General features: G+C 41.5%; 1 protein-coding gene across 1 annotated transcript; it reads right to left on the minus strand.

Moving 5' to 3' along the window:
• Positions 1-457: 457 nt before the first annotated feature.
• Positions 458-3,617, minus strand: LOC121783378. Its single transcript, XM_042181434.1, has 3 exons — positions 3,459-3,617; positions 895-1,971; positions 458-809 (listed from the first exon to the last, which is right to left on the minus strand). The coding sequence occupies exons 2-3, from the start codon at positions 1,912-1,914 to the stop codon at positions 690-692; spliced, it is 1,140 nt and encodes a 379-aa protein (XP_042037368.1). The 5' UTR covers positions 1,915-1,971; positions 3,459-3,617; the 3' UTR covers positions 458-689.
• Positions 3,618-25,423: the final 21,806 nt, after the last annotated feature.

A 25,423-nucleotide genomic window follows, 5' to 3' on the forward strand; every position in this document is an offset into this window, starting at 1 on the left:
CGTTTTAATTCGAGTCATTATCATGTTGTGTCAACTCGAATTGTATTGTATCATTAACGGTGGGGTTGCAAATTTTTGATATGACGCGATATACACTAACACGCATAAAGTTAAATGAGTTTAGATCCTTATTGAGTTGATCAAGTATGAATCCGACAATTTCAAGTTGGATTTGGCTTAGGCACCATTAGATTGGAACGATATCGGATTAGTCCGATAATAACCCAACCCACATACCAAGCTAATGCATTATTTTAACAATAAAAAGGACGTGTTTTACAACCCTTTATAGTTGGAAGACGAATTTGGCTGGTATTTTCTAATTTAAAAAAAGTTCAAACTTTGGATATAAAATCCTCTGCATCAATACCAAAACACAAACAAATTCATCTTGGCACAAAGAATGTGAGATGGAAGGGTAAGAGTGTGCATTCCACCAAATAAGGATGAAAGCTCATGAGAGAAAAAACAAGGAACTTTTGGAAAATAAGGATACAAAGTTACAGATGGTCATGAAAGCCCTTGCATCTACAACAAAACATAAACATATCCCTCAATTTCATCACTGTAAAATTCATCTCCTGCTCTACACTTTTGGGATGTTGGCCACTGCAGTTGCTTGAGAGTTCCAGCACAACTATGCTATACAAGTAATCAAATCAGGTGCAAATAAATGTTAAGCGTATTGATCATGGAGCAGCACTGGCTTCCAGTTTCGTGTCACTTTCTGCATGGACGTCATTATTTGAACCGGAAGGTGGATGTTCAGCAATTTGTGTCTGGGTATCTTTCATATTCTCCTGGACAGCCTAACACAGACATCAAGTTTAACACGGGGTAACATACTAGTTTATATTTTAAATCATGTTAGCAAAACTTTCTGCTTTCTCTTACCTGTAAGAGCTCGGTCATCCTGCCAGTTCCATAGTTGAAGAATGGTTTTGTTACAGAAGCACTCTGCACTGACTCAGTTGAAAAAGGCTGAGTGTCTTGCTTTGAGACTACGCCTGCATCTTCTGCTGGTGATTTAGTTGCTTCCTTACCACTATCAGTTTGAGTATCCGAAGATTCTGAAGAGCCCGAAATGTCATTCTCAGTTGATTCAGTTGGATTTTCCTTCTCTCCTAGTCTGACCTCAGAAGTGCCTCCTTCATTGAATGGATTGGTGTCATTCTGCTCAGTCCCTTGGGAAATTTGATGACTCATGTGGGGTTGTGCGCCTACAAATAACTGGCTAACAGGTATAGATTTATCCGGAGGCAACATGGATAAGGGTTCAGCCATATGGACATCTTTATCTCCGAATGACAACACATGAGAGGTCCTGGAGGCATCTGAAGGCATTTGGTTTGAAGTTGGCAATCCATTTTGAAAACTGGTGGGTTGAAGCACAACAGGAACAACAGTGCCTCGTGCACCCACTGTTGGGACAGATGGAGCTGCTAGTGGTGTTCCGCTCTTGCGTTTTGAAGGCCCTGGTGCTCCAGCTTGGATAGCAAGTTTCTGGCGACGGGACCAGCCACGGTTTTTAGAAGGGAGCTGGACGTCATTTCTCCTGATCATTTGAAGATGAGGAGCAACATCGTTTTCAGCTGTGACCGGAACATAATTTCCTGGTTTAAAAACAACACCCCTCAACTTTGTAGTGGAGTTTCCAATTTGAACAGTAAGCAAATAACCAGCATCAAATGTGGCCTCAACAACACCACCTACTGCCTGGCCTACCATACTGTTGACTCCATCAGCTCGGTCAGCTCGCTGGGGATGGTATTCTTTTGCTCCTTCATAACCAGGTGGTGCATGAGCAGCTTGTGCACGCTTTAGGCTTGGATCTTTGCGAGGACGACCACGTCGACGCTTTAATGGAAGTATTGAAAGGCCACTTGAGCTCTCGCCTTGATTGTAATGATTCATCCTTAAAAATATAATGAAGTTTCACCTACTAGCCAACTCTCTTATGGTCCTACGCTCCTGCCAGACACAACAAAATATCTATTAAAGGAGTACCTACCTAGGTTAAATTTTCTTATACTACAAGATATGTACGCAAGAAGGTTGGTGGTAAAGTTAACACAAAGAAACTGGGTTGACTCATCTATTCTTGAACAGCAGAATAAGTAGCAAAAGTTCAAAGCAAGAGGTTACCTTTAAGCAAAAATTTCAGGAACTGATGATTTTCAGCCAAAATACGTAAAGAAAAAACCTATGGTTACAAAATTGCAGGTAACCTGAATGAGCCAGTAATTTGTGAAATTAACAAGGTAAATTCTTCCAATGATCTTTCTATTGTTAGTTTGTTTCATTATATATTTTAAGTTGAAGGTCAAAATGCTGAAAAATGCTCTACCCTTTCAAGTTTTTTGAACAAAAACAACAGGGCAATAAATAATTTAAACCAAATATCAACACCTAAATTCTTCCAAATGAGTCCTTCAAAGTCCAGAGTATTTAATTTGACATGTTTGTATAGACGAGCCCAATAAATTTTTGGAGGGCAAGCACTACGGCTGACAGCTGACTCTCAATAACAATCAAGTAGGCCAATCAGATTCAGGCTGGACTTCTTATTCGCCATATTTTTTGTACCATGTAGGCCTCAGGTATTGCCAACGGCCAGTGGGCCACTTTGGCTCTTAATTAAAAACTTACGTATTTAAGAAGTAGCATAAGCATTTAGCATTGTATTAATATCATAATCAAGCATTGTGTTTCCATCTTGAAGAAGCAAAATTAAGTGCCGTGAGCTGAACTTCTATTTCCAAAACATCTAATAAAGGCCCTATCATTCAAAGGTTAAAACAAATCAGCAAACCTGTAACTGATAAAATATTAGTACTAGCATATATTTATACACATGTATAGAAAGAGTAAATAAGCAAAATTACAGAAAAGTACACACTGGACTTTCCAATGTAAGTTCAAATTTGAACATCAGACTACGAGGGTTAAACTTAGATTGAATTGAATTGTTAATTTGGATGGTGGCTCTGAGCTTTATGAGGTCGAAACAGGCAGTGGAGGGAAGATAACTTAACGAATGAGTTGTAGCAGCCGGCGGAGGTTCGGAGGAAATTGTAAAGCTATCTGAGGTTAACCTAGCTGCTAGTGGCGGCGGCGGAGGCTTGGATGGGTGGGAGAGGAGAGGAATTTAAATCATATTTAGATTTAGGGTTTTTTCAAAACTAAAATTGGCTAAACTCGGTCAATTTCGGGCTAGCATTTCCAAATCTAGCTCAGTCCAAGCCATGGCGAAGCAAAAACAACCAAACAGAGAAAATTTAGCAAAAACAACCAAACACAGAAAATTTAGCAAAAACAGCAAACGAAGCACAGTATGAGTAATCAACAGATTCCGGAAAAGAAGAGATTAAAAGAAGAGTATAACTATAAAACACTCGGTTCCCCCATCACTGGTAGTATAAGCAGACACAAATAGGTCAATTCAAAATCGGACTAACCTCAGAAATACACTCTCAACTCGAATTCGAGTTCACCGAAGCCGCATAAATTATCGCCGGATTTGGTTCTATAAACCGGCGGGAAGAAGCTAGGGTTTTTGCAGAGGAATAGACGCGCCTTGTTTGTTTGTTGAAATTTTAATTACGCAGTTTACTAAGTTTGTGTCTCTCTTAAAAGAATAAATAAACACTATACTACGTATTAAATTAAAATTTTAAAGTTTTTTTTTTTTTTTTTTTTTTTTTTACTCCTATATAAGGAGGAAGGGTGAAATTGTTTGCGTCTACCAGGGGTCGAACACGCGACCACCTGGGAAAGGGACACGGATATCCAGCGCTGGTTGCCACTAGAGCAACTTGGCTTGGATTAAAATTTTAAAGTTAAATAAACCAATTTTTTGGAATTTGATATTCCCTCCAACAATAATCGTCACTCTTATTATATGCACAAGTTTTAAGAAATGTAAAAAAAAGTTGGTTGCGTGGGATCCATTTATGATAAAAATGAAATGTGACAATTATTATGGGACGGACCTAAACATGCACAAACAAAACCGGCCCGGCGGTTAACCGCCGGTTCATGAACCGGCACCGGAGGTTCGGCGGCTCAAGCGGGCCGGTTCAGGTTCGAGAATATGATGAACCGTAACCGGGGGTTTGCCGGTTTGAACCGGCGGTTCAACGGTCCCAACGGGCAGATTCCGGCTGGGGCGTAGGGTTGCAGGCGAGGTGTGTAGAAAAACCGGTGGTTTCTGACGTAAACCGCCGATTTCTGATGTAAACCACCGGTTTCTGACGGTTCCAGTGCTTTTTCAGGTGGCAGAGCGTAGGTGGCAGTGTATAGGCCTGAAAACCGGTCAGAAACCGTGGACTGAACCGCCGGTTTTGCTCTAAACCGCCGGTTCAGGCGGTAAACCGGCTGAATTTGAAATTTGAATTTTTTATTTTTTTATTTTTTTATTTCTTCCAATTTTACTCCTATAAATACCACACTTCCTCCATCATTTTTACTCACATCATTCTTGTGTTAACAAGGATTTCCTTCTCAATCTTCATTTCTCTATTCTCTCCTCATTCTCTCTAATTGCTAAAGTTATTTACTAGTTACTACTTACTACTATATTTGTTGTTGTGTTCGTAATTTACCATTTATTCAATACTCCATATTTCATACATACTACTTTCATTTATCACTATGTCTTCTTCTCGTGGTGGACCGGGACGTGGTGATCGGGGCAAAGGAATTGCCCAAGATCAAAGTAGTCGTCCCTCAAAATCAAGGCGACCTAGTCGTCGAGAAGTTATGGAATAGGTTTCCGGAGTGGCGGCTGAACGCATGCAAGTAAGTTCTAAGAAATTATTTTTACAATTCATAATTTCATAAGATTGAGTTTTTAAATTTTTTTTGTGTTCCTACTTGTAACTTCAACTTATATAATATTTATAGATAGAAGAAGATTATAGGATGACCATGCTACTCGCTGAAATGCATCAAGGTCGGGGCGGGGGCGGTGGTTCCCAACAACAAGATGACGAGTACGATGTGTCTATATCGTCGGACTCGGACAACAATGATGATAGATCTCATTCTCGTATTCCGTCTAGCACCGGCGGAAATGAGGAGATGCCTCCTCCATCTCCACCCACTAACACTACAAAAGCTTTGAAATATGATATTTTTGTTAAACATTACAAGAAGGTCCCGGTGGTGATTCCAAGTCCTCATGATCCGCACTCTCAAGAAGAGACATCAGCGTTTCATGCATATTGTAACTATTGTAATAAAGTCTACAAATTTGCGATTGGTGGGGGATATGGCACCCTCCATCGTCATTTGGTGACAAAGCATCCGGTAGAATGTGGCACTACCTCTACCCAAACCCAACTAAATTTTCAACCCGGTGGCTCAGGTTCGTCAGGTACGCCTCTTTTTAAATATGATCAAAAAATTTTTGCTGACGTTATGACTAGATGTGCTGCAATGAAGCATTTTCCTTTTAATGTTTATGATGATAAAAAAATTTGAGGTTACTATGCAAAGTGGTTTAAACGTAGCTATCAAAAGAGTAGGTCGAATGACCGTTCAACGATCTATCGTTAGACAATGTTTAGAGAAAAAAGTTGAATTATCACGTTATTTACTTAACTTGGGCCACAAAGTGAACATTTGCTCAGATGTATGGACTGATTGTTTTAACCGGCATTCATACATATTACGGTTCACTTTGTGGACAATAGTTGGACTTTGAACAAGCGTTTAATTGGTTTTAGAGAATTTGAGACACCACACACTGCACCCGAAATTGCTTCTTTAATTATTCAAGTTTTGAATGAGTTTCAATTATGCAATAAGATATTTTCTGTTGATTTTGATAATGCAACTGCTAACACTGCAAGTATTAGTGATTTGATTGCGGCTTGGGCTCCGGTTATTGGAGGTAAGTATTTTCATCAAAGATGCATATGTCATATTTTAAATTTATGTGTACAAGATGCGTTTGAATTATGGCAAAAGCATGTTAGTCCTATTAGAAATGCAGTTAGATTAATCCATCAAAAGCCAACTATTGGCAAAGCTTGGAAGAAATATTGCCATCAAAAGAATGTAAGATATACAAATTTTACTATGGATATGTCTCATAGATGGAATTCGACATATGATTGTCTGAATTCTACTTTGACGCATAAAGATTCTTTATGTGATTTTTTTTAGAACCTATCCCGTTCATGATTTATATCTTTCGTGTAGTTGTTGGGAACATAGCGTGGCTTTATTTAAATTGTTCAAATATTTCAAAAATGCAACTGTTGAATTATCGTGTGTTTATTATTGCACTGTTGTTCGTGTTTTAGAGCATTGCATGTATATATCACTTGATTTTAAAACTGCAATGAAAAATACTTACTCTTCACCTGAATTGATGTATGTTTTATATTATATGATTGAGAAATGGCTTAAGTATTTCAGTGACATTCCAACGGTATTTTTGATTGCAAAGGTCTTGGATCCTAAATGGAAATTAGTCGGTACCTCCAAGATTTTAGATTTTTATTATAATAATTTGAGTTCTATTGATCTTGGTCCACTTAAAGCATTGCAATCGGATACCAGTGACGAATTCGGAGTAGACCTCTCAGAAACATTTCAAATAAACATCCCGAACCGGTCAATTATCCAACAAACCTTCGAGTTTAACTTGCGTGCTCTCTACACCGAATATGAAACCAAGTATAACAGTACCCACCAAGTCAGAAGACCTCCCCCTCCTCAACAACATAACATTGGCTTCGCATTTCAAGCCGATTATGATGACCCGCAATCCCAATTAGCCTACCTATACAACTACAGCACCGGCAGAAGGTCCTCAAGTATGGTAAATGAGTTAGATTTATATTTCGATTCACTCTTTTCCTTTGGTGATGAAGGTCCTACTCCTCCCGCCCAAATCGACGTCCTCGATTGGTGGGGAACACACGACAAAGATTTTCCTATACTTGCGTCAACCGCCGACCAAGCCAAATAGGTAAGTAAGGACGTGGGCTTTGATTCCCTAATGCAAATAAGCATTGAGGATACGTAGGCACCTCAGCTTAAATTTTAAATTTAAGTTGAGCTCAAGTCTTTTTTCCTTTATTTCTTTTTTTCCCATTTGTTTCTACTTAAAAATATGCAAATACAATTAAATAATTGTATTTGTATATACTCTAGTCGATGAAATAGATTTCTCTATAAGGCTAAATCCAGGAAACTTTTGACAATTCTACTATAATTGTTGATTGTTAGACTAAACTCAACATTTAAAGTTGAATTGTTAAAGGTGTCCTCAATTTAGTTATGTAGAAAGATCTATTTCGCCGACTAAGAGTATATATACTTATAAAATTATTGTTCAGAACTTCTAAGTCTTTTTTGTAATTTGTAATTAGCTTCGTTGTTGACTAGTAGTCTCGTTGTATTCAAATTTTTGTTTAAGACTTCAAGACCTCAAGGTTTTTGTGATTTGTAATTGTTGTAACTTGTAATCTCAATAAAATTGCAACTTTTATCGTGTTTTTTTGAAATTTTATTTACGCACATTTCATAGATAAACAAATAAAAAATGCAAAAAAAAATTTGACGAACCGCCGAACCGGCCTGGAACCGGTGGTTCAGGCCAAAACCGGCGGTTTTTGAACCGGAATCGCCGGGACCCTTGGCGGGCCGGTTCCGGTTCATGGGGATGATGAACCGTGAACCGTGAACCGCCGGTTCGTGAACCGCCGGTTCATGAACCGGAACCGGCGGTTTCGACCCGTGTGCATGCCTAGACGGACCGAAAAGGAAAAGAGTGACAATTATTATGAGACGGAGGGAGTATATTAATCACGAAAACTAAATAAATTGTGTACACATTTCCAATTCTACAACACCAGATCCCGAACCCGTGTGCTCTAAATCAATTAAGCAAATCCTAGAAACTCCACAAAACTATTGAAGAATTAGGGTTAGGCCTAATAATTTTTAATGCTACAAAAACACGCACGAAATTAACAAAGGTTCAAAGTCAAATTTTATTGACTTGTGTCTTTTTGGAGTCTACTGGTTAACAACCTGATAATTTTGAATTGAGTTCGGTTCATTCAGTTGGGATAAGTTATTAAAAAATACTCTCTCCGTCCCAGAAAGATTGTCCATTTCCTTTTTCACACTCGTTTTACAAAAATAATAATAAATAATTAAAATAGAGAGAGTAAAGTAAAAGAGAGAATAATGTAGAGAATAGTCTTACCTACATTATTCTTTCTCTTATTTTACTCTCTTTCAACTTTACCTATTATTATTTTTGCAAAACGAGTGCAAAAAATGAACTGGGACAATCTTTCTAGGACGGAGGGAGTACGGTGTATTATTATTTTAGTTATATGTATTTTTAAAAAAATTATACACTTAGTTTTATTAGTTATGTTTGTGTAAATAGAGTTTTAATCATATAATTTTAATATCAGGTTTTAATGGTATAATCGTGTCGTGTCAATCCAAATTATATTGTATCATTAACCGATCGTGTGCAAGTCGTATTCGGATTTGAAGGTAGTAGGCCGGGTCATGTTAAAAAGCATATAATATCCAATCCACAACTAAGACCAATCATACACCATTAGATTTTAAAATCAGTGGATGAGAATAAAGCTCACGGATTTCAATAAAATAGTAGATAAAATACTCCCTCCATCCCTTAAATATTGTCACACTTTGACCGGATACAGATTTTAATAAAAAAAGTAAGTGGAATGTGAGTCCTACTTTTGAATATCAATTTTATAATAAAATGTGAGTGAGAATGAATTAGTGGAATATGGGTCCATTACCAAAAATGATAAAAAGTGAAATTTGACAAATTTTGTGGGACGGACAGAAATGGAAATATGTGACAAATTTCAGAGACGAAGAGAGTATCAATAAAAGGTAAAATAGTCGATCTGTTGTAACATAATAATTTTCATGATTTTTTTATATTAACATAACGTATTATAAATATCAACACAGTGACATTAGAATTTCAACATAAGTATCCGAAAATATCAACACATTATATTGTAGTACATGCATTATATTAAAAAAAATTGATGCATTTATTGGTATAAAATTTGTTTATCAATATATACAAAATTGAAAAAAAATGATAAAATTTCATCATCTGATCATCGTCGAAACATATGCAATTGAGATCTCGTTAGAATCCTTATGAAATTACCTTTTGTTTGATATATTTTTTACGAAAAAATAATTTAAATCGAGAACATTATGCAAATTTAAAGTTTTAAGATAGTTTTGAGAATAGCCTTTATGTTTATTTAAGTAATTTTTTAATTTGAAATATAATTCACTTCACATTATTTCACCCACTAGATCTCTTAATTTAATGGCTAAGATTTAGTCTTAATTTGAGATGGTTAATTAGTTAGCAATTGATCACAACCTATAGCAGGTCAGATTCATGTTTAGTTTGAAAATATTCAGATTGGATTCGGGTTAGACCTTATTAGTTAAACATGATGAATGAGTTGAAATCATGATGCCATGTTCCTCAAAAGATTTTTGTCATATTTTCTATCCAAATTATCCAATTTTTCCCAATATGTGACATGTAGTTAAAAATCGAATGATTAAGCAATACAAGTAGATGGAAGCTTTTGGGATAAGGGGAACCCAGTCAATGTTGTGATGTAGTATATTGTTAGATTACATGTAGTTAAAAATCGGATGGTTAGGTGGATGATGGGGTACGAACTAAACAAGCCCAACAGCAGTGACGGCCCATCAGCCCAAAGCCCAAGGAGGAGTATGAGTTCGGCATTACCAAAGAGTTCGGAGGAGTTCGGCATTACCAAAGAGTTCGGCCTCAGCCTACAGCTCGGTAAAAGCCAACCAATCAAGCTCTGCTCTCAGGTCGGCATCAAGCTCTACTCTCAGATCGGCAACCAAAGCAGTTCGGTCTCGGTATTCGACCGAACAAGGAGTTAGTGGACCCATACAGGATGTCCAACACACCCACTACCACGTGATGTCAGTTCAGGCCACGATCGTAGGCCATGACCTACGCTTCACCCACGATCTTAGGCCATAACCTACACGACATCCACGACTTAGGGTGGTGATGCAAGCCATGATCTGAGTTCATTATATAAATAGAACTTAGATCTGATAGAAGAGGTTAGAATCTCTCTAGAGAAATAATCATATAGCAAGTCTGTGTTGTAAGCTGTGATTCGCAGATCAAGCAATACAAACCTGCCCCCATTTCTCCCCGTGGACGTAGATTTACCTCAGTAAATCGAACCACGTAAAATTCTCTGTGTCGTAATTTATTTTTACGAGCATTTATCATCATCGAAAATTCGCGGAATCATCACTGGCGCCGTCTGTGGGAAGCAGAGAACAAAATTTGTGATAAAGCGAATTTTTGATCCATTTTTTCCACCCAAAAAATGCATACCAGATCGCAGAGTACCCGTATTCCTGCCCGTGAGAACCAGGAGGAAGCCAATCCATCCCATAGGTCGGGAAAACAGCCTAGGGATAAATCCACCACCAGTTCTCATGGTGGAGGAACAAGCCGCTCCAAAAGCCGTCACACCGAGTCTTCCCAGCAGCCCGATTTGAACGAGGCTGTCAAGCTGTTTTTGGCGGAAAAGCAGGAGGAATTCTTAACCTTCCTGCAAAAAAGCCAAAAGCAGCCGGGGACAAAAACGGCGGATTCTCCCTCTCCCTCCATACGAGACAGTCACTACCGCAGTAGTGTCATGTCTTCCAGAAGAAAGAATCCTCGGTACCGGAATCACAGGAGAACTCCATCTCCTCCATACCGAAGAAATGTCGGGTTCGCCATGTACGGAGCATTGAAGACTCCGTTCTCGGACGATATTACCCGAACTCCCCTTCCACAGAACTACCGAACTCCGTCGATAACTTATGACGGACTCGTGGATCCTCATGACTTCCTGGGACGCTATCAGTATAATATGGCGAACCAAGGTCTCAATGAGGTCCATATGTGCAAGCTGTTCCCCGAGCTGCTCATCGGGAACGCCAGAAGGTGGTTCGACAGCCTTCCTCAAGGCAGCATTAGATCCTACCGAGATCTGATGGATGCTTTCCACAGGAGGTTCTTTCAGAAAGCGGAAGCCCGAAATACTTCGGCTCAGCTGCTTTCTATACGTCAAGGTCGCGACGAAAAGATCAGCGACTTCCTGACGAGATTCCATAAGGAATGCCTACAGGTAGATAATCTCAATGATCTACTTGTCATTTCGGCATTCCAAAATGGAATCCTGCCCGGAGCTCTCTACAGAAAGCTCGTGGAGTGCGGTCCGCAAACAGCTCAAGAGATGTGGGACCTTGCGGACAAGTTTTCTCGTGCCGATGAGGCAGACCGTCGAAAACGGTCTTTAGACAGCTCATCTAGAGAAGACAAAAAGAAGCCCGGTCATAGCGATCAGAGGCATCCTCGCCGAACACCTTCTCCACTAAAGGAGAGATAGCGGTCATCCGAGGTGATCGAAAAAGAGCAAGTGTGTTCGCAGATTGCGCTTAAAAGTGCCGAGCAATCAGTTCGGCACCATCAAGCATAGCAATCACAGCAGCCGGAATCAGAGGCCGGCGAAATGACCGAAGTCACACCGGAGCCGAACTCGATGGTGTACGGCACTGAAGCCGTGATTCCGGTTGAGATCGGCATATCCAGTCCCCGAACTCAATTTCTCCTCAGAAATGAATGGTGACGGACTAAGAGCCGAACTACATCTGGCCGAAGAAAGAAGAGAATTGGCCTGCATAAAAGCAGCCAAGTACAAGGAGCAAGTAGCCCGGTATTATAACCAAAGGGTGAAAAAGCTGCAATTTCAAGTGGGAGATCTCATCTTGAGAAACAACGAAGTAAGCCGAGCAGAAAAGCTGGGCGAACTCGAACCCACATGGGAAGTTCCATATCGGGTGTCAGAAGTCCTCGGCAAAGGGTCTTACAAATTGACTCACGTGTCAAGAGCACAAGTACCCCGAACATGGTACGTTTCCAACCTCAAAAAGTTCCATTTGTAAGAGACAGTCCGGTCAATGTGCTTTCTTTGGTTTGCTTGGTTTTTGTTCGTCTCTATGTGCTTTTTATTTGTCTATATGCCTTGTCTGTCTATGTGCGTGTCGTCTCTTACAAATGTTACTGAGGTATCTTGTTCTTCGAAGGCTGATCCCCTTCTTAGAACATATACAAGCCCACGATTGTGTGTCAAAGCTTCTAAAGAGGATACAAGACCACAATTCAGCTTAAACAAGCAGTTCGTCCGAAACGAGCTGCAACAAGCCAACGATTGTGCGTCAAAGCTTCTAAAGAGGATACAAGACCACAATTCAGCTTAAACAAGCAGTTCGTCTGAAACGAGCTGCAACAAGCCCACGATTGTGTGTCAAAGCTTCTAAAGAGGATACAAGACCACAATTCAGCTTAAACAAGCAGTTCGTCTGAACGAGCTGCAACAAGCCCACGATTGTGTGTCAAAGCTTCTAAAGAGGATACAAGACCACAATTCTGCTTAAGAATCAAGCACTTCGTCTGAAACGAACTGCAACAAAAGTCCGATTCTCGCGATAAAACTTGCCTGAATTAGGACAAGGGAAAGTCCAATCCACGCGATAAAACTCGCCGAATTAGGACGACCAAGTTCGGTCAAAGCAGTTTACCTCATAAGACCGAGGACGACCATGTCTAGTCAAAGAGGTTTACTGCATAAGACCACTTCGGTTAACTGGGAAAGTCCGATCCACGCGATAAAACTCGCCGAATTAGGACAAGGGAAAGTTCGATCCCGGCGACGAAAATCGCCAAATTAGAACACAAAGACGAGTCCGGTCAAAGATGTTTATTTCATCAGACCAAAGACGAGTCCGGTCAAAGATGTTTATTTCATCAGACCAAAGACGAGTCCGGTCAAAGATGTTTATTTCATCAGACCAAAGACGAGTCCGGTCAAAGATGTTTATTTCATCAGACCAAAGACGAGTCCGGTCAAAGATGTTTATTTCATCAGACCAAAGACGAGTCCGGTCAAAGATGTTTATTTCATCAGACCAAAGACGAGTCCGGTCAAAGATGTTTATTTCATCAGACCAAAGACGAGTCCGGTCAAAGATGTTTATTTCATCAGACCAAAGACGAGTCCGGTCAAAGATGTTTATTTCATCAGACCAAAGACGAGTCCGGTCAAAGATGTTTATTTCATCAGACCAAAGACGAGTCCGGTCAAAGATGTTTATTTCATCAGACCAAAGACGAGTCCGGTCAAAGATGTTTATTTCATCAGACCAAAGACGAGTCCGGTCAAAGATGTTTATTTCATCAGACCAAAGACGAGTCCGGTCAAAGATGTTTATTTCATCAGACCAAAGACGAGTCCGGTCAAAGATGTTTATTTCATCAGACCAAAGACGAGTCCGGTCAAAGATGTTTATTTCATCAGACCAAAGACAAGTCCGGTCAAAGAAGTTTACTTCATAAGACCGAGGACAAGTACGATGAAATTTTTTCGCTAAGCTGTAAATACACAGTGTTAGAAGCGAAAACAAAAACAAAATTTCATTTTCAAATCTTGTTCGGCACACAACTCCGCTACCCTACAAGATGGCGTTACGCTATTACAAAGGACTATTCTACTGTCCAGGGTTGCTAAAGTTGAGCCATCTATTCACAAAATCCTCGTGAAGCTGAGTTCGGGCGTTCCAGGCAGCTGCAGAATAAGCAGGTCGACGAGATGCTCTAATCGACCTGCCACCTCTTCTCTGAGCCCGGGAAGCCCTAGCACCTCGGCGGCGAAGAGTCTCTTCACGAAGCAGTTGTTGATCTTGCTCACTCATAATCACAGCTCCTCTACGAACTTCAGCCTGTTCTCGTCTTGACGTTTCCGGCTGTTCCAGAGTTCGTTGCTGACTTGGAGTACGGTTTTGAGCAAGTGAATCAAAGGTTTGATCTGGAGTGCGAGCATCTGTTGGCACGATATGCCGAAGGAATCTTTCTATGGAGGGGCGCCGAGAAAGAACAATGTTGTACCGAGAAGCCCAGCGCCGCAATGATGTCACGACTTGTTGGCAAGCCGAGCTCTCCAGCGCATTGTTCCTCCGGAGTACATCATATTCCTCCCACAGTTCGTCAACTCGACTCTGAACATCTGATATGGTCATTCCCCCGCGCACACGGATGTAATCCTCGTACGCAGTCCTCTCAGCAATGGTCGTATTCAGCTCGGCCTCCAGATCATTCTTATCGGACTCTAAGTCCTTATTATCGGCATCCAGCTTCACTAAACGAGCCAGAAGCTCGTCATTCTTCGTCTGATGGGCTATAGCTCTTTTCTCAGCTTCGTCTAAAGCCGAAGAGTACAGCCGTTTCCAGTGAAGTATCTCCAGCTCCTTGAGAGTTGAGAATACAAAGCAGCTACGTCAGTTCGGCATTTCAGCTTACCGAGCAGGTAGTAAACCACAACAGGAGTAAGAGAGTACGAAAGGCTAAACGAAGACACAAGAGCAGAAAGAAGAATTTTTTCATTCATAAGAAAAAAAATTTTTCTATACAAGGAGGGCTTCAAGGCCATTTTACATAAAGGAAGAAACTAAACTAAGAGAAGGGAGACGAAATCATACTTCGCTAGCTTCGTCTCCGCCTTCTCGGTGAGGTTCAGCTTCCTTCTCCTTATCTGCTTCAGCTTCAGCCTCGGCCTCCCTGTTCTCCCCAGCCTGCTCGGCGCCACCGTAGCCGATCTGCTGCGCCTCCTGATCGGCTTCCTTCTCCGGATGCCCGGCTCGCTCGACTTCGGCCTCCCGCTCCAGCGGCTCGGCCTCACCCTCTCCGTTGTAAGTCGAAGCGGGTGAAACGGGTCCCACGGAGGCAAAGATAGCCTCCAGGTTCTCGTCCCGATCAGCTCGACAACTCCGGACTCGGTCTGCAGAAAGCAGGACCGAAGATGAAGCGAGCTCCTCAAGGAGCGGCAGATTCTGAAGCCGAGCTGCTATCTCTCGGCTGTACAGAGGCAGTACGACATCGGCCCCCTGCTCGCCCTTATCGGCAATTAGCCTTACCAGGCTACCGACAAAGGCCGAGAACTGGCTGCTCAAAAAGAGTTTCTCCGTGTAAACACGGAGAGCCTCCCCTTGGGCAACCACGGCAGCAGCATCGCTCCGCTTCGCCTGCTCTCGCTGGATGACGAGCTGGTTTTTGGCAAACTGAGCTTCATCCTGGGCCGAAATCCTAGCAGCTCTGGCCTTCTCAAATTTAGCCTCAGCCTGTTCGGCCCGATGACAAGCAGCCGCCAACTTCCTCTGCATCTCGGCATAGTCATTGGACGCTTTGGAGAGTTCGACGGCGACGAGCTTGGAGAGCATATCGTTCCTCTGAAAATGGATAAGGAAAAAAGTCAACAGAGGGCACCAAAAATACAGGACAGAAGCCAGGCCAAAGAATCAAGAAGACAATTCACCTCGGCGAAGTCCGTGGGCCATAAAAATGGCTCACAGATATGCTCCGAAGGAGGCGCCAAGACCACGTCTTTCTCTGGCGCTCTCGGGGGCTTCTGGGTCCTCCCCTTCCTACTTGCCGAAGTCGACTCCGGCTTCTTTGGACCCGAAGAGGTCTTTTGCCTCTTCGGATTCTTCTCGGCATCAGGCGCCGAGCTGGTAGCCTTCTCTTTCTCCGGCTCCTCAAGCTCGGAGGACTTTCGGATAGCCTTATTCAGCATGAACACTGCCAAAAAGCAAGAAAACAAGGTTAGTTTTCTTCGTTAAAGCAGTAGAGCATAAAGATAAAGAGAAATCCTCACCCTCGGCCTCTTCGTCCGAAGACGAGATATTGAACACGAGGTCGCCCTTGACGAGCTCAGTTTCCGAATACTGTTTCCTAATCATAGGAATCTTATTGAGCTCGCCCTCGAGCTCGGCCAACGGTTCTAACCGAGGATGGGGAATCACGGACTTCGGCCTTCTCCAAGGAAAGCCCGGAGCCGAAGTCCTATTATAAAAAAAGAAACGGTTTTGCCATTTCGGCCACTTGGTTTTGCAGAAGGCCCTAAAAGGCTGTAAGGGGATCAAGTAAAACCAAGATCCCTTCCTTTTAAACTGGAAAAAATTAAGGATTGCCCTCAGAGACAGATCCTTATCTAGCCTACGCAGTTCGGCAGCAAAAGCCGATAAGTGCCTCCAAGAGTTCGGAGTCACCTGACCTAAAGGGAGTTGAAAAAAATCAAGAAGCTCTACAAAAGGTGGGGGAAGAGGAAAACGAAGCCCGCATTCTAAGCAGGCTTCGTAAACGGTGGCATAACCCTCCGGCGGGTCGTTAGCCCTATGATCATCGTCGGGAACCACCGCCTTCCCCCCAGGTAAAAAATATTTCTCGTGAAGGGATATCACAGTATCCTTACTCAAGATACTGTGAAAATACTCTACGGTCTTCTCCCCGGATTCTTTCCGGCTAGAAGACCCCTTATCCCCTTTCCTACCGCTACCCGACACCGAAGAAGAAGAAGAAGACATTTTTCTTACTTTTTGAAAGTGAAGAAAGTCTGAAGAAGCTCTTGAAAGCGGAAGAAAATTTCTCGAGAAAGAGAGAGTATAGAAGACGCAACAGCAAAGGTGTTCAAATGAGGAAGAAAGAGCATATTTATCAGATTCGGCGAAGATTTCAAAATCGTCGCACCGTTTCGAATCCCACCTTTTCAGGATTCAACGGCCGGATTTTACTGTCGCATTTAATGCAGTCACATGCAAGGCACGTCCCCTGACGTCAGCCTCCCCCGTACCTTTATCCAGAATGCCGAAGTGACTCGCTTCGCCGAAGTGATTCACTTCGTCTTTCGGGGGGGGTAGTGATGGGGTACGAACTAAACAAGCCCAACAGCAGTGACGGCCCATCAGCCCAAAGCCCAAGGAGGAGTATGAGTTCGGCATTACCAAAGAGTTCGGAGGAGTTCGGCATTACCAAAGAGTTCGGCCTCAGCCTACAGCTCGGTAAAAGCCAACCAATCAAGCTCTGCTCTCAGGTCGGCATCAAGCTCTACTCTCAGATCGGCAACCAAAGCAGTTCGGTCTCGGTATTCGACCGAACAAGGAGTTAGTGGACCCATACAGGATGTCCAACACACCCACTACCACGTGATGTCAGTTCAGGCCACGATCGTAGGCCATGACCTACGCTTCACCCACGATCTTAGGCCATAACCTACACGACATCCACGACTTAGGGTGGTGATGCAAGCCATGATCTGAGTTCATTATATAAATAGAACTTAGATCTGATAGAAGAGGTTAGAATCTCTCTAGAGAAATAATCATATAGCAAGTCTGTGTTGTAAGCTGTGATTCGCAGATCAAGCAATACAAACCTGCCCCCATTTCTCCCCGTGGACGTAGATTTACCTCAGTAAATCGAACCACGTAAAATTCTCTGTGTCGTAATTTATTTTTACGAGCATTTATCATCATCGAAAATTCGCGGAATCATCAGTGGACTAAGTAGAGAAAAAAAAATGGAGTGGTTGAACATTTTAATGAGGAGAGAGCAGAGAAAATTTTATTTTTAAATATATAAAATGAATCTATTGAGTGAGACAGATTAAAAAGGAAATGTGGACATTTTGAATGAGAACGGAGGGAGTAGTAGTTCAATATTTAAATGGTTACTTCCTCCGTCAGCCATTAGGAGTCTCATTTCTTGGCGCACGACTTTTAAGAATTATTAAGAAAAGTGGGTGGAAAAAAGTTAGTGGAATATGAGTCCCACTTATATATATTAGTTTTAAATGGAATGAGAGTGGAATGAGTTAGTGAAATGTGGACCCTATTACCATTTATGGTAAAAGCCAACTGAGACTCATATTCGCGGACGGACTAAAATTGAAAAACAGAACTCCTATTAGTGGACAGAGGGAGTATATATTGTTAAATTATATCTAATGAGGTAGATGACATTATAAAAGAGATGTGGGCTAATAAGGATGCTTGGTTGGATGGACGAGCCTAAGTGTATGTTGGTAATTATGAAACTAGAAATTTAATTAAGTGGTTGAAACAAAGACAAACAGTTTATAAATACACAAATTTAGAGATATGTGTATCTGTATCCCTTTTTGAGACTCCTTTTTTGTTGAACTTCCTAAGGTCCAAACTCTCATCAGATGGATTTTTGTACCCAAGATTAAACTTTTGGAGTTCATTTTCTTACTAAATATACTTCACTAAATAAAGAGTGATAGTGTTATCTCTCTCCATCTTTATTAACTGATCTCTGTAAGGAAACACAGCATGAAGATCCTCTACAACAACTCCAACAACTTGATCAATGTTACTGAAATAACTTACTCATTTGTTTGCTATCAAATCTTCAACATCAATGTTATTCTTCAAAAACAAATTGATATTCAACCTAATATGTTCACTTACAATACATTGACTAATGGATATTGTTTGTAATGCCGAACACATTTTCCCATTACTAGTGAATTCCAAAACCATGACAAATATGAATTTATTGTACTATAGGAAATGGTTACAACACCATGTGGTTTCTTATCTCATAATGCTAAGAGCCTTATTTTGTGATGGCAAATATATAGATGACATGAAAGAAGATTGATGCTCTACATATGTTACTGTGTTTGTAGCCATGTTGATTTCCAATGGGATGTAACATGAAAAATGTTTCTACAATACGATAAACGCTAAATTAGCACATAGAGGGATTGTGCAATAATAATAAAATCATACCAGCAAATGATATGTTTGACTAGCTTTTCTTTCTCATGGGTGCACTTTGGGAACATGGCCACATAGACAAGTACTTGACTCAATGTATTTTTCTAGTTATTTATCCAATTTCAGATCTAATTTTACTCTTTTAATTTCTTTCTTTATAATTGACTATGTGTGTGACAGATAGTTGGATGATTTTGATTGTTAGCCTAATATTCAATGCATTGTTAAGTTTTTACAAAACTCAGGCGAGATGATCATCTATAAAAATTATAACAAAATTGGGCATTTAATAATTAAACATTATTAACCATCTGATTGATACGAGTATATCTTTTGAAGACCCCATTAATTAGTTAATTAGTGATTTACCATATCTTTGTGATACGAATATATCTTTGGAAGACCCCATATCTTTATTAATTAGTTAGTAATTAGTAATTTGCCATATATTTATGATACGAGTATATATTTGGAAGACCCATGTATGGTTCGTTGTAGGGTAGGTGCGCCAGCTGATTGTAGGAATATGCCGGAGGGGCATAAGGTCTGTCTGGTTGGTAGGGCGGTGGTGGTGGGTACGGTTCTGGCTGGTAGGCCAGTTGTCCGTTGGCGGGGCTGGTGGAGGTTGCGTCACTGCATGTGAAATCGCCCAGGCGACGTTAGTTTGCATCCATCTGGGATTCCAATTTCCCTACAATTGCGGTCAAGCGCTCGAGCTGTGAAACTAAGGCAACAACCGATAGGTTTCCAAATCCGTCGTCACCGGATCACGTGGCAAGCTGAGAGGCTCCGTACGGTCGACTCCGTAGTTGTTAATCATCACGAGAATGCGATGAAAACACCAGATGATATGAAGATATTAGCGAGAATTCGCCGTATAAAAGAGGTCCTTTCCGGAAGGAATTCTGTCGAGCAACCAACGGATGAGAGAAATTTCGGAAAAAAAGATTAATTTCGCTGACCTTTCGAAATTTGACATTAAATTCGCTGATCTTTTGAAATATGGGATCGAGACATGCGAATTTTTCAGAATAAGGATTTTTTGTATTTTTTATTTTTTATTTTTTTTTATTATTTCCATAACAATATTTATAAATTGACCAAACTACCCTATACTATTTTCCTCCCTAATTCCGATACCTTGTTTATGAAATCATTCCTATCGTATTTATTTTGACAGAGTGAAATGGGAAGTTGAGCTCTGAAAGAGGGCATGTCGGAGTGCGATCGCAGCCATACATGTACATCAATGCGCCACACTCCGACAGCTTACGGTAGCCGCCGCCGCATATGAGGTTTAGGCATATGGAACAGTAGTGCTCAGTCTCTGATCTCTCGTGGAATATGGAAGCCATCGGCATCTGCTCCTCTTTGCCGGAAAATTTCTCAAGGAACGATCCCATGTTTGTTTGTATAAAGCTCTGTTGTAATGGAGCTTAATTGTTATTGCGTATATATAATGGCGAGGGCATTGGACTAAGATTGTTACAAACTGGAATTAATTCAAAGGTAAAACTAAATTCATAGATTAGTCAGTGGTAAATTATTTAGAAGAAAATACAATGGTGATTTTGTGAATGGGAGATGATCAAATAAAGGCATGTCATATGTGTTTAGTAAATACAGTAGGACTGATTTTTCTTAGCCATTTGAGAGGTTAAACAGAAAGCAGTCACGAGAATGGACTGTTTTTAATTAATTGACCTTTTTCAAAATTCGAGAAATTTCAGATTTCATTTGAGGTATGAAAGCAGGGGTGAAAACTTAATTGGGTAGTTTGGTCAATTTATAAATGTTATGATAGAAATAATAAGAAAAAAGAAGAGAAAATTTTAAAAAATATAAAAATCCCTTATTCTGAAAAATTCGTATGCCTCAATCCCATATTTCGAAAGATCAGCGGATTTAATGTCAAATTTCGAAAGGTCAGCAAAATAAATCCATTTTTTCGAAATTTCTCGATGAACGAAGACAGGAAAAGTAAATTACAGAAAAGTAAAAGGTGATAAAAGGTAATTGTATTTCTTCAATGATTAATTCAAAAGATAACAAATGCTCATATTTATAATACTAATACCCTAACTTAATGATCAAAAAATAAATATCCTACTTGCATAGGGGCAAGTAGGCGTCACCTCCCAACAAACAATCGTCCACGGCGGGGAAGGGGACGTGGCAAGCTATCCTGCCCTCCTCCCCTTCATCAAGCAACACTCGTCAGGGGAGACAATCACAACGCGTCTCCCATGCATCTCATCTGGCCAGGACGAGACCGGTCAATTTTTTCTTTGCGCTACGGATAGCCTAAAAGTAGGTTTTGTCTCGGTGGATAATCTCATCCGTAAGTGTCGTAGCTGTTTTGTTGGCCAAATGTTTTAATCGACAAATCAGGAGGAACATGTATGTATAGGGAGTAATTAATTTCTTAATTTAATAGAGTGCATGTGCATCGACTTATCTTAAAAAGTGTAATTATTCGCAGCTTCATATATACATATATCTATGTAAGTTTCATCTAATTGTTGGATGCTTTTGCACTAAACATAGTTCTAGTATATTTTCATAAAATTCTTGGATGCTCTATCTACATTATTCCTCTTTCTTCTGCCACGTGACCATCACATCTCAGCCACCGCTATGTATAAAATGCATATGCGGTTTCAATTATATAAGGGCATCTCCAGTGGTGCGGATGTCCGGGCGGACATCCCCGCGGACATCTCAAAAACATCTCCTGCCACGTTATACGAACTTCCCACTGCGGATGCCACGTCATACGGACATCCCACTGCACAGTGGCGGACATCCCCAAAGACATCCCGGCGGACTTCCCACATTAATAAAAATTCACAAATTCACAAATTAAACAATTTACGGATTTAAACAATTTACGGAATTAAAAAATCGAAACGAATACGGAATAAAAATTTCATTAATTAAAAAAAAAGTACATTACACCAAAATAAAAAAAATACTTTTCAACAATTAAAAACTCCATCAACGACGACCCCCTCCGCTGCCATACTTCTTCAATTATATCGTTCTGGAGTCGAACATGAGCTTGTTTTTGGCGCATGTCGGTGAATGCACGGACTCGATCGACATCGTCATGGGGTATCCCCATGCGTACATTGCCAGTGGCCACGCCGTGGCTTGGACCAGCAGCATCAGCATCATCATTGGCCCAATCAGTCAGCGCTGGACCTTCATCTTCGACAATCATGTTGTGCATGATAATACATGCGTACATGATGTCGGCGATGCTGTCAACATACCACAAGCGTGATGGACCCTTCACTGCCGCCCATCGAGACTGGGGCACACCAAATGCCCGTTCCACATCCTTGCGCGCTGCCTCCTGACGTTGCGCAAAGTATATCTTCTTTTCATCCATTGGGCATCTGATTGTCTTCACAAAGACGGGCCACATCGGGTATATCCCATCCGCCAAATAATAGCCCATACTGTGCTGGTTGCCGTTGGCGACGAAATTGACGGCCAGACCGACGCCCATGCACTGGTCGTTGAAAAGAGGCGACGATTGAAGGACGTTGATGTCGTTGTTAGACCCGGCTACTCCAAAATAGGCATGCCAAATCCACAATCGGTAGTCAGCTACCGCTTCAAGGATCATCGTGGGATTCTTGGCCTTGAAACCAGTAGTGTACATCCCTTTCCAGGCAGCGGGGCAGTTATTCTATTCCCAGTGCATACAATCTATGCTGCCTAACATTCCCATAAACCCATGCTGATTCCCGTGCATATCCAGCAGAGCCTGACAATCTTCGGGGGTAGGCTTCCGAAGATACCTATCCCCGAATATCTCCTTAACGCCCTGACAAAAATACTTCAGGCACTCGCGGGCAGTCGTCTCGCCGATGTGGAGGTACTCGTCGAACATGTCGGCCGCGCCTCCGTATGCCAACTACCTGTTGCGGCAGTGCACTTCTGAATCGGCGTGTGGCCGGGTTTACCAGCCGCATCCTTCCGCACCCTGAAATACCCGTATCGACGCTCTAAAGCACCCACGATACGCAGAAAGAGCAGACGATGCATCCTAAAACGTCGCCGGAACATGTTCTCCCCATATCGTGCCTCCGGAGCGAAGTAATCCTCGTACAACCGACGATGTGCAGCGAGGTGGTCCCGGGGTACTATAGATCGACGATGGATGGGTCGAGGTACCGCCGGCTCCAAGGCCGCTTGTTCCTCCCTATTCGCTGCCTCCCGCACACGTGCTTGAATCAGCTGCATCATGTGTTCATAATGCCCACCACTACCACTACCACTACAACTACCAGTCATTACGGATATATAAAAGAAATTTAGAGAGAGAGAAACTTGCTAAAACAAGTGGTGCGAATGAAATGAAGTTCAACGAGCCGTATATATAGATTTTTAAACAAAAAAATTAAAAATAAAAAAATCGGGATGTCCGCACGGAAGTCCGCGGAACTCCGGTGTCCGTATCCTTCGCGACCTTGCACAATGGCGGACGTCCCGCGCGGACTTCCGGCACGCCGGTCCGACGTACGCCGGGACGGGCGCCATTGCTGATGCTCTAAGTTGATTTGTCTGATCCCTTTCATCGTTTCGATGATTGATCGATGCTATAATAAAAACTAGTCCATTAAGGCATACATAACACTGTCCCGATCCAGGTCCCACGTCCCTTCCACGTTATCATTTTTCTCATTTTCTGTACTAAGTCATAACTCCCACAATCTTGTAGGCCCATCCAGATCAGAACACAAACATTAGATTACACCATTCACAACTTCAAACTATTTTACTTTTAAAATTAAAAACATTGAACAATTATATTTTGAAAAATTCATTGTTTATTCAGAAATTATAAATTACAAACCCTAGAAATTTAAACAAATTACAAACTCTATAAATTAAAAATTACATGTCCTAAAAATTCAAAAATACAATTCCTAAAATTTTAAAATGTTGAACAATTATATTTCAAAAATTCATAGAAATAATGTAGAAAGAAATGAAAATGTTGTGGAGTTAAATAGGTAAATTAATAAAAAAATCGATTTCCAGAGAATCTAAATGGTGAGAGGTTATAACCAAACCGAAGTTTAACAGTCGGTTCAAAATCTAAACTGGCATCCGACGGTTCAACTAGAACCTCGGTCCCCGCAATCTGGTTATTGATACTCCCTTCGTTTTTTAAAAATAGCAACTCTTTCTATTTTAGTACGTTCTTTAAAAATAACAACTTTCAAACTTTCTATTTTAGGAAATCTTTACACCCATATACATCAATTTATTTACCACTTATACAAGTGGACCTCATAATCCACTAAGAGCATCAGCAGTGGCGGACGTCCGCCATTGTGCGTGGCATGCACGGATACGAAATTCCGTCGAGGAATTCGCAGTTCCGCGGCGTTCCGCGGGGAATTCCGTGCGGACGTCCGCCATTGCGTTGACTCCCACAGATGTCCGCGCGGAATTCCCGTTTATTGTGGGAAGTCCGTCGGGAATTCCGCGGGGAATTCTGCCACTGTGCAGTGGGAAGTCCGTATGACGTGGCAGTGCAGTGGGAAGTCCGTATAACGTGGCAGGAGGTGTTTTTAGGAATCCCGCGGGGAATTCCGCTGGGAGCTCCGCGCCACTGTTGATGGTCTAACATTAATTCCATTACTTTTTTCTCTCCATCTCTCATACTTTAACAATTTTTTCTCCCTCTATCTTACTTTACCAATTTTTCTCTCTCTCTCTCTTACTTTACCAAATTGTGCATTAAAACCCATGCCATTTTTAATGCCCTTATTTTTAAAAAATGGAGGGAGTATAAGGCCATCCACAACGCTGTCTCTATACCGTCTCTTAACTACTATTTGAGCACTATTTGAGGGCCCCACTGTCCTTTTTTCCTCCATCTCTTAACTAAGAGACGGAACCTGCAACGCTCCGTCTCTTAACCGTCTCTATACCGTCTCTTAATTACTATTCATTCAATTTAATTTATAATTTTTTTTAAAACCCAATTCAATTTAAACAAACACACTTTATTAAAATTAAAACAATATTACAACTTAACATTAAAAAAAACGAAGACATAATTAAAATTCTAAAAAAATAAAAATGACATAATTTAATCTTCTCCGCCAAAGTTTTCCCAAATGTGCTCAATTAGATCCTCTTGGAGTTGGGTGTGGGCGCTAGAGTCGCGTGTCCTTGCCCGAATAGCCAACCGTTCTTGTATAGATGGATGCGCTCCACTTCGCGGCGGACTACTTGCGGTTGAGCTTCCGGGGGATTCGGGGTCGAACCAATTTCCGGCATCGGGTCCTTCGTCTCGGATAATCATGTTGTGCAAGATTATGCACGTATACATGATGTCGACCATGCTCTCCATGAACCACGAACGAGCCGGGGCTTTGATGATGTTGAAGCGCGCTTGGAGAACCCCGAACGCCCTCTCCACATCCTTGCGCGCAGCCTCCTGCTTCTGCGCAAAAAGAGCCTGCTTTGGGTTCGCTGGCCTGCCGCACGTCTTCACGAAGGTCGGCCACTTCGGGTAGATGCCGTCGGCGAGATAGTACCCCATTTTATACCGCCGGTTGTTGGCGACGAAGTTGATGGCCGGCGCTTTACCATCCAAAACTTCGGTAAAGAGGTCGGACTGTTGGAGCACGTTTACGTCGTTGTTCGAGCCAGGGACCCCGAAGTACGCGTG

Source organism: Salvia splendens, chromosome 21 (assembly GCF_004379255.2).
Source record: "Salvia splendens isolate huo1 chromosome 21, SspV2, whole genome shotgun sequence".
Lineage (NCBI taxonomy): Eukaryota > Viridiplantae > Streptophyta > Magnoliopsida > Lamiales > Lamiaceae > Salvia > Salvia splendens.

Excerpts from the sequence above, each read along its gene's own strand:
- LOC121783378 (XM_042181434.1), bottom strand. The coding sequence starts at position 1,914 with ATGAATCATTACAATCAAGGCGAGAGCTCAAGTGGCCTTTCAATACTT. Across the intron at positions 810-894 it reads GGATGACCGAGCTCTTACAG|GCTGTCCAGGAGAATATGAA; the intron begins GTAAGAGAAAGC and ends TGTCTGTGTTAG.